The sequence below is a fragment of the Ceratotherium simum genome, chromosome 16 (assembly GCF_057802395.1).
Source record: "Ceratotherium simum simum isolate JZ-2026a chromosome 16, ASM5780239v1, whole genome shotgun sequence".
NCBI classification, from domain to species: domain Eukaryota; kingdom Metazoa; phylum Chordata; class Mammalia; order Perissodactyla; family Rhinocerotidae; genus Ceratotherium; species Ceratotherium simum.
The window spans coordinates 1,085,930-1,095,384 of record NC_141915.1 but is presented as its reverse complement, the minus strand read 5'-3'; the positions used below and the strand labels follow the sequence as shown (position 1 = coordinate 1,095,384).

At 55.2% G+C, this 9,455-nt stretch overlaps 1 protein-coding gene across 3 annotated transcripts in view; it reads left to right on the top strand.

Moving 5' to 3' along the window:
• Nucleotides 1-538: 538 nt before the first annotated feature.
• PEMT (phosphatidylethanolamine N-methyltransferase) overlaps nt 539-9,455 on the top strand; it is an 87,008-nt gene continuing 78,091 nt past the window's right edge. The window contains exon 1 of one of the 3 annotated variants that reach the window (XM_087440280.1): nt 539-605. Coding sequence is in view for 1 of the 3 variants with exons in the window: in XM_004432987.3 (XP_004433044.1) it covers nt 978-1,040 (63 nt within the window). In the remaining 2 variants the exon portion in view is untranslated. Of the gene's footprint in view, nt 606-873; nt 1,041-9,455 lie in introns of those variants that run through there. The other 2 variants (XM_004432987.3, XM_087440281.1) reach the window with 2 other exon arrangements.

Genomic DNA, 9,455 nt, shown 5'->3' with positions numbered 1-9,455 from the left:
ACAGTTCCCCAGCCTTTTCTGGATTCCTGCAGCACCCTAATTCTGTCCCGTCTCCTGGCCCTCGCCCGGGCAGTCCCTCCTCCGAGTTCGCTCTGCCCCCACACTATGCACGTCTGGCACCTTCTCCTCCGGCAGGGGCCCCTTAGGGTTCTTCCCTGAGCATTCTGAGGCAGGACCCCTTGTTGTCATCCGACCTAGCCCCCAGTTTTTCCGTCACAGCGCTCATCCCAGTCACGATCCTCCACCATGTTTTCTCCGGTTTCCGCTGGGAGCCAGCGAGGCCGGCCCCGTTGCTCGCTCCTGCCCTGGGGCACACGGCCGAGCTCGCACGCGCCGGTGAGCGAGGGCGAACGCATGAAGGAGCTTAGGCGTGGCGGAGGCGTCTCAGGCGGGCCCAGGGTCCCCAGGGGCAGCCTCGGCCCGAGGCCACAGGGCGTGCTGGGCCTGCACCGCCTCTGGGCAAAGCACATCCCCGCCGGGGGCGGGGGGCCCGAGCCGGGCCAAAGTCCAAGTCCGCAGGGGGCTAAGCAGGAAGCTACTTATACCCACGACCCGCGGCCGCTGGCCTCTAGCCCACAGCCGCCAGCCAAGGACAGGGACGCCAGGTCGGTTGGCGGGCCAGGTGCGGGAACCGCGCAGTAAAGGGGACGGGCGGGAGGCCGAATCCAAGAGGACACTGCCGCGTGGCCGCCTCGGAACTGGCAGTCACCGCAGTGTGCGACACTGGGACTTGTAGTTCTCGGCTCCTCGAGATGCCGTCGCCAGCTACAAGAAAGTGGCGCTTCGCGGGGACGGGGAACTACATTTCCCAGAAGGCCGGGAGAAGTTGGGGTCACCGGGAAAGCGCCCCGGCCGGCGGCGCTTCCCCGGCGCGATGGGGCCGGTTGTGGGGGTGAGCAGCTGCCGCGAGGCCGTCGCGCGGTCCCTCCAGAGGCGGCCCCCCGGCTGAGAGGATCCGGGAGCCCGGGGCAGAGCCTATGAGCAGCTCGGTGGCGGGGCCCGACTGCTGCGGAGGCCTCGGCAATATCGACTTTAGGCAGGTACTGAGCGCGCTGGGCCGCCGGGGGTACCGGGAGTGGGACCAGGACGGTGGGCCGAGTTGGCCGACCCACTGGCGCCGCCTCCAACGCCTGGTGGGCGTGGCCCCCGTTACCAGGCAACGGGGGGGCGTGGTGAGGGCGCGGCTGCGTGTGCGCGCGTGCGGGCGCGCCTGCGCGCTTGAGAGCCGCTGAGAGGGTGTGTGCGGAGTCTGTGTGAGCGTGTGGCCGAGGGCGCGTGTGACCAGGCTCTGAGTGTGCAGGAGGCCGTGTGTGAGAGGGTTTGAACCCGGCTCCCCGCTGGCGGCCCAGCCAGCTGCGGAGCCGCGCTCCTTCCAGTACAACCTGTAAAGGGCGGTGCGGGGAGGGCTGCGCTCTGGTGGCCGCAGGCCTGGCCGGAGTGTGCCTTCTGGTGGCACCCCCCCAGCCCCGCTGCAGTGGCTTCTCCTCTGCACCCGCCCTTCCGTCAGAGCCTCCTGGGGTCCTTCCCTCCTTTCCCGTCGGGCGGACGCTCCCCACCGAGCCGGGATGCGCCCCTCGTCACTGGGGCGGCGACCTGTCTGAGTCCTGGGTGGGCGAGTGAGAGGCCTGCTCTCGGAGCTGTGCTTCAGGGAGGGCGCCAGTAAGCCTGGAAACAGAAAGTCCTCTGCAGGAGATGAAAGTGGTCAGTGTCCTAGAGCGTCGCTGTTGGGGGGGCGGGTCTTCCCGAGAGCCCGGCTCCCCAGCTGTGAGGAGGTGACCTGCGATCTGAGGCCTGAGTGACGGCCGGCGGGCCAGCTGCTCCCGGCGCAGGGCCGGCAGGGCAAGGGCCTGAGGAGGGAGTCTGTGCAGGGGACAAAGAGAAGCTGGCGCCTGGCCCTGCGGGGGCGCGGGAGGGTGGGAGCGGCTGGGCGGCAAGGGGCCGGGAAGAGGACTGTTACTGTTGCAGTCAACTTCTTGGAGTGGAAGGTGCAGTCGGAGGCGTGATGGCACAGGGTGCAGCTCACCCACTGTCACAAAGTGGACACACCCGCACTCTCGGCACCCACATCAAGGCAGAGCACCACCAGCCCCCCGGGAGCCGTCCTGGAGGATAATTGTATCCAGTGGAACCCCTAGAGGCTTCAACTGTAAAAGGCCGTTAGAGGCTCTCTGGACCCACGTGGTCAATGGCAGGGCTGTGGTTCATGTCTTCTCCCACAGCACGTCTCAGGGGACAAGGCACTTGGAATGCCAAAGAGGGACCCTCAGTGTTGCCTGGCTCAGGGGGCGGGGGCTTCCTGACGAGTGCCCCGCCCTGGGAGGGCGGGTCACTGTTAACTTGAGGTGGAGAAGCCTTGGAGCCAGAGGGCAGAATGCGGGGGCCAGTGGGCCCAGCGCAGGCCCAGCTGGAGGCTTGGGGTCCTGCCCTTGGGTGTCTGACAAGACCTGTGTCCCAGGAGCAGGAGGGGAGACTCAGCCGTGGGTGGGGAGTTACTGGGGGTGTGTGGGGAGGTCCTTTCTGCTCTTTCTCCCTTCCTTCCAGAGCCTGACGGGACTGTGCAGCTGGAGAGAACTGGGAACATTTGGGGGAGAGGTCAGGGTGACCCTAGTTGCCTAACATTCTGTTTTTCCACTGCTGCCCTTGTTGGTACAGTTATGCTTCCTGTTGCTAAGGGATTTTTTCTTCCAAAACAACAACAACAACAACACATAACGTGATATGTTTGTCTTGTGCGGTAACTCTCCTCCTTCAGTCAAAATCTCTGGTTTTAGGGGCTGGCCTGGTGGCGCAGTGGTTAAATGCGCGAGCTGCGCTTCGGCGGCCTGGACGGCCTGGAGTCCGAGAGTTCAGATCCTGGGTGTGGACCTACGCACTGCTTGTCGAGGCGTGCTGTGGCGGCGTCCCACATAAAGTGGCGAAAGATGGGCACGGATGTTAGCCCAGGGCTAGTCTTCCTCACACACACACACACAAATCTCTGGTTTTAAAGGATGCCAGTCCTTGTCCCCAGGGAGCTTCCAGGCTTCTGCTCACCCTGGGGGCAGCTGAGCTGCAGGGTCTCAGCAGCTTCCTAGCCCAGCGCCCTGCAATAGGAATATAACATGTCACATTGATAATTTAAACTTCTCTAGTAATCACATTTTAAAAAGTAAAAAGAAATCGGTGAAATTACTTTAAACAATATATTTTATTTAATTCAATATGTCAAAGATACTATTTCATCATGTGGCAGCTCAAGTAGTCAATAGCTATGTGTGCCTGGTGGCGGCCATACTGTACGGAACAGTGCAGCTGTTGGGTGCAGTGCCCTTAACCAGCTATCTTCTCGGCCTGCTGGAGCTGGTACAGAATCTTGGATTTGTTTTTAATAAAAAAAAAAATCACCAGTTGGGGTGAGGAGGCCCCTGCCCCCCTGCCCTCCCTGCCGTGGGATTCCAACGCCCTGCTCCTCACCTTGGCAGCAGCTTGAAGCAACCTCGCTGGCGGGTGGATGGGAACAAGGACTGCCCACTGGCTGTCCACAGGCAGGGGTAGCTCTAGGACTCAGAAGATGGCTCCACTGGGGCCTAGCGGTGCTGGCTTCTTGGAGAACCCAGCTGGCAGGGCGCAGTCAGGTGGGCCCCTTGCAATCCAGGTATCAAGGCCCTTTTCAATATGCACTCACCTGCTCTCGTGAGCAGATGAATGGCGTCACCTTCTCAGTGTAGGTGTCAAGAAGTACGCTTCCGTTTCTTGATCTGTAAAATGGGGGTGATCATAGGGCAATGGCGAAGACCAAAATGAGGTAAGGGTGTAGAGGAGCTTTGTAAATTGTCAGGTGCAGCCCACCTGAGGGTGGTCTGCAGAAGGCAGAGCCTGTGTTCAGGAAGCTTCCAGGCCACGTTGGGGGGCAGGCCCCTTTAGTTGCACGGTTCCCATTTGCGATGTGGGAGGCTGAGTAAATTGCTGGAAGCACAGTCCCAACGCTGATGTGGGGAGTCTTGACTGCCTTTCGGGGGTGGTTTGCCAGCTGTATAAAATCGTTTTAAAAAATCTTTTGGTGTTGTCACTTTAGTTAGAATAAACATCAGGCCGTTGTATTAGACAACTTCTTTTGTGAAGTTCTCGAGGGCATAATTTCTGTCTTGAGTATTTTTTGGATCAGAGTCCAGACAGCAGGTTGGGGCTTTCCTCTGCCGCTCCTAGTAACCTTGGGCAAGCCGCTGAAACTCTCAGGCCTCTGAGGAGCCGATCCTGTGGCTTTTCCTCATTTGCCTGTTAATATGGTGAGTTACATTGATGTTTTGCTTGTCAAACCAGCCTTGCATTCCTGGGGTGACCCCCACTTGGGTGTTATCCTTTGTGTATATTGCAAAGTATAGGTGCTGATTTTGCTGACCACTTTGGCGGCTATGTTCATGAGGAAGATTGGTTTGTAGTTTTCTTGTGGTGTCTTTGGTTTTAGGATTAAGGTAATGCTGGCCTCATAATATGAGTTGAGAAGTGGCCCCTCCTCTTCTGTATTCTGGGGGAGATTGTGTGGAATTGGTGTTATTTCTTCCTCAAAAGTGTGGTAGAATTCATCCAATGAAGCTTTAGAACCTGGAACTTTCTTTTTTGGAAGGTTTTAAGCTATGAGTTCAATTTCTTTAGTAGATATAGGGCTATATCTTCTTGAATGAATTTTGGTAGCTCGTGTCTTTCCAGGACTGGACCATTGCATCTGAGTTGTTGGATTGTGGGTGTCATCTCTTTCTTTGTGTTCCCTTATGAGCCCTGTAATGTTCGTGAGGCCAGTGGGGAGGCCCCTCTTTTATTCCTGGGTTGGGTAATTTGTGTCTTCTCTCCCTTTTCCTTGGTCAGTTTGGCTAGAGGTTTTTGATTTTAATTTTTCACAAAGAGCAAGGTTTGGGTTTGATTTTTTTCTCTCTATTTTTCAGTTTTCAATTTGATTGACTTCTGCTCTTTTATTTTTTCCATCTGCTTGCTTTGGGTTTAAGTTACTCTTTCTCTGATTTCTTAAGGGCAAAGCTTATATTACTAATTTGAGACTTTTCTTTTTCATAAACATAAGCTATACATTTCTCTCATAGTCCTGCATCCCACAATTTCTATGTTGTATTTTCATTTTCATTCAGTTCACAATATTTTAAAATTTCCTTTCAGATTTCCTCTTTGACCCACGGATTACCAAGTATCTTTCTGTTATTGATTTCTAGTTTAATTCTGTTATGGTTCAAGAACATACTTTTATGCTTTCTTATTCTTTTAAATTTAAGATTTGTTTTTCGGCCCAGGATGTGTTCTGTCTTGGTGAATGTTCCCTGTGTACTTGAGAAGAATGTGCCTTCTGCTGTCATTGTGGGAGCCCCATAAATGTCATTTAGGCCACGTGGTTGGCAGTGTGTTCAGGTGAACCAAGTCCTTGCTGATTTTCTGCCTACCTCCTCTATCAGTCACTGGGAGGGCGTGTTGAGGTCTCCAACTCTAATTGTAGGTTTGTCTGTTGCACCTTTTAGTTCTGTCCATTTTGGCTTCATGTGTTAGCCTCAGCTTTTTAATCTGAAGAATGGGTATGCCTCATGGAGTTGTTGCATGGACTGAATAACACAGTAATAATAGCTTATCTATCAAACTTTGCTATATGCCAGACTATGCTAAGTGCTTTCCTTGCATTATCTCATTTAATCCTCCTGACGGGCCCATGAAGGAGGTGCCACTATCGTTCAAAGCTCACGGAGGGCACGTGACTCGCCCAAGCTTATACGGGGCATCAGGCCTGGCCAGTCTGGGGAGGACCCTGTCTCAGGACCACTCTCTGCCTCACCTCATTAAAGCCCTTTGCCAGGGCTTGGCACCCAGTAACTTCCCAGTGAAGGTCAGCTGGCTTATTGTTATTATTGCCGTTAATATAGAATGCATATTTACATGAACATACTCAGTAGCACCAACCTAGTCGGGCCTTTGAGGGTGGATGAAAAGGGATCTGCAGCTCACAGTGATGCAGAGGAGGTGACAGAGGGAACCCCAGGTGGAGGAGATGGGGGTTTTGAGAAGCACAGGGCCCACCCATGGACCCCACTCCCAGGGAGGGGGCTCACTTTGCCCCACTGATTCGGGAGCGCAGAGCCTTTTTGCAGGTGGTCCAGGACACCCTTGTTGAATGAAGAAGAGTGAATAAACATCTTCCCCCTTCTTGAAAGGAGTTATGGATTTGGGGAATTGGAGCAGCTGCTGGCCGTTTCTTTTTATTGTGGGATTTAGGAACACTTCAAAGCAGTGTTTTTCCAGAAATTGTCTGCAGCTGATCACTGTCACATTGTGACTTTCCAATAAACCTCCTGCCTTAAGATGGTTTCCAGGGCTTGCTTGCCCTCAGATTCCAGCATGGGGGCTACATTCCTTGGGTCAGAGTCCTTTCTCTGGCTTCTTCTTAGGATGCATGTATTCCCTTGGGCCCTCAGGGGTGAGGGGGCTGTCCGTATTAGTTAGCAATAAGCAAACAGAGGGAGGGGAGGGAACAGCCTCGGAACAAACCCTCTGCATCTTGTACTTTCACATCTGTTCTCCCCTCTGTCCAGAATGTAACCTTGGGGGACCCGTCTCCTCACCCGACTTCACCAAAGGGAAACCCGGGGCTGAGATTGGTGATGGGAGGCCTGCCTGTCGTCCCTCCCGGAGGGTGGGAGCGCCCTGATCCCAGCCCAGACTGTGGGCTGCCCAAAGACGACCTTCTGAGTCAGGGCGCCCCCTCCAATGCAGAGTAGAAAAAATGAGGTTGGGGGCTGCCTTAGCATAAAACTTCGTCGAGGAAAAAGACTCTGGCACATTCATTCTTGTGTCTGTGCCAGCACAGAGCTCTAACCAAAAGTTGCCCAGTAAAAGTTACCTGAATCAACAAGAATGCCAGGGCACTTGGCTTCCCCGGGAGAGGCAGAGAGGCTGTGGTTCCACCGTGTATTTTGCAGTGATGAGAGTCCTATTGGAGGCCCCTGTCCCCTCTGGCCCTCCAGCCCCCACCCCGTTCCTCCTGCCCTTTGCTGTATGTGGTGTGTGGATTCCACTTGTGATCGATGTGACTTTGACTCTCTGGGCCCCTGCTGTCTGTTTGGATGTCACAATGTGACCCTGGGTGCTGTTGACCTGTGGCAAATCATTCCCGGAAGTGGCCTCAGTCCTTCAGTAAAGTGAAATCGCTATGAGCCACTTCCCTACCAACCGTGGGGTTTCAATGGGACCCCATTCCTCGGTGACTTGGGTGGAATTATTCCCGGCTGTGGTAGGTGGTGCCTGTCCTCTATCCAGACACGGAGAGCTCTGCAGTCTGTGACCGTAGAGGGGACTCCACTCTTAGAATTACCAGGTAGCAGAAAGCCAGGACTTCTGCTGCTTTAATAAGGTTGGGGTGGGGAGGGGGAGGTGGGGCGCCCTCCCATTAGTCAGGGTGGCCCACAGGTGTCAGGGGTGACGGAGGGCCCCAGGAACCTCCTGCTGTGCTTACATCTGTCCCGGGATTTTGGTTCTTTTCTGCCGATCCAGTTTCAGGAGGGAGATCTGCCCTTAAGTGGGTTTTGGGAAGTGACAGCAATCGGGAAGGGACCTTTAGGTCTGTGGAGTGGGAAGCCAGGAGGGGCTCCCCTCTGCTGCCTGGAATGCCACTGTGAACCATTACTCATTCTTTCCTGCTGAGCAGGCCGTTCTCCAGGCAACACAAATCCTCCATCACTCTGTACTCTCAGGGTGACCGAGGTGACCGGATATTTCCCTCCCACCAAGACAGGTTGACCCGAGGGCACTGGGACCTGGGTGGGGGCTGAGTTTCCAGTTTTGCCCAGTGCAGCCCTGACTGGGAGTTGCTGCCAACATTGTCAGCTGCTGCCAGCTTCAGCCAGTGTTAGCTGGCTAACCTTGCAGTGCCTCAGTTTCCCCCCTCCACCTCAGCTCCCACAAAAGGTGAAAGAATCCTCTTTCTCCTTGCTCACTTGCCCAGTCTCCTGGGAGTGTTCAGGACTTTTATTCGTGCCCCACTGGTGGGTGCTGGTGGCTCCAAGTCCTGACAGAAAGCCCCAGTTTCTGTCAGGAATCTGGAAGGGCTGGCCTGGCAGAGGCCAGCTCTGCCGTCAGGCCGTGATCTGGGGGCTTCTCGGAGCCTCTGGCTTTCTTATCTGCAGAGCAGGCGCAACAATAGTGCTTTTCTTTCCAGTGGTTGAAAGGCTTGCCTGAGATGAGGTATGTGAACCTTAAATAAATGCTCCTTGATCTTGTTAACTGGCGTTGTGAAGTTTCTTGAGAGTGTCTTAGCCCTCAGTCCCGGTTTTATTTGTCTCAGACCCCCTAGTGTTGGGCCTTAGTGGATGCTCAGTGTCTGTTGAATGACGCTGAGCTGAATTCTTAAAAATACCTTAAGCATTTCAAGAGGACAGTGTTCCCCCCAAGGGCCCTGTGGGGAGCTAAGGGACACGGTTCCCGCGCTGAGGCCCTTGCTACCTGTCTTTTCTGGAGGTGTCGATTACACACAGTGAAGGGCATAGGCCTCAGTGCCCATCACAGAGGTCTGACATGCACGCTCCACGCTACGCAGATTCCAGTTGAGATAGGGACTGTTTCCACCACCCCAGAAAATTCCCTGTGCCCCCTCCCAGTCAGCGCCCTTCCTTGCTCCCCAAGCAGCCACTGTGGGCGTGGCTGTGCCTTCTTAGGTGTCCCCTGAACCATTTGCCCGGCTCTCTCCTTCCTGCTCCATGGCAACCCAGGGCTGGGTTTCCAGCCATGAGCCTCTAGCCGCCCTCTGTACCCTCTCCCCAGCTGGTCGAGACTCTGCTCTGTACCTCACACCTTACCCTCTTTCCGCTGGCTTGGTCCCGTGGGCCCAGGGTCAACCCGCAGGGCAGGAGACCCAGCGCTGAGGGCACCCTGGGTTTGCCTGGGACTGTGGGATTTCTAGTCTTTGAGAAGGTGTCCGTCCCCTTCAGCCAGCACTGGCCCCCACTAGTTCACAGTGAAGAGTGATGGAGACCTGGGAGCTGGGGAGACAGTGTGGGCTGCACGACGTGGGGCCTTGAGAGCCAGACCCACAGGGGTCTGAACCTGGGCCTCAGTTTGCTCATCCATAAAATGAGGATGCTGCTGATGACAATGAACATAGAGCTTGCAGGGCTGGTGGGAGGATTTGGGGAGAGAATATTTTACTTCTCTTTGCCTGGTGAGAATGGACCGCTGCCAACTGTAGACCCTGACTGTGGGGGTGTTTTCTTCGTCGTGAGCACGAGCTGCCTGGCTGCAGTGAAGGGCAGGAGAAGGGAGGAGTGGAGTTCTGGCTTAGAAGAATGGCGGCCTCGGAGAGAACGCTCCTTAACAGGGAGTCTGGCTGACAGTAAAATCCTTGTCTTAGAGTTGCTGTATAAACTCCTGTGGGAATTGTCGGTGTAAAAGTTCACAAATGATAAAAAGTACATTTCATGCTCCGGACGTGCTGG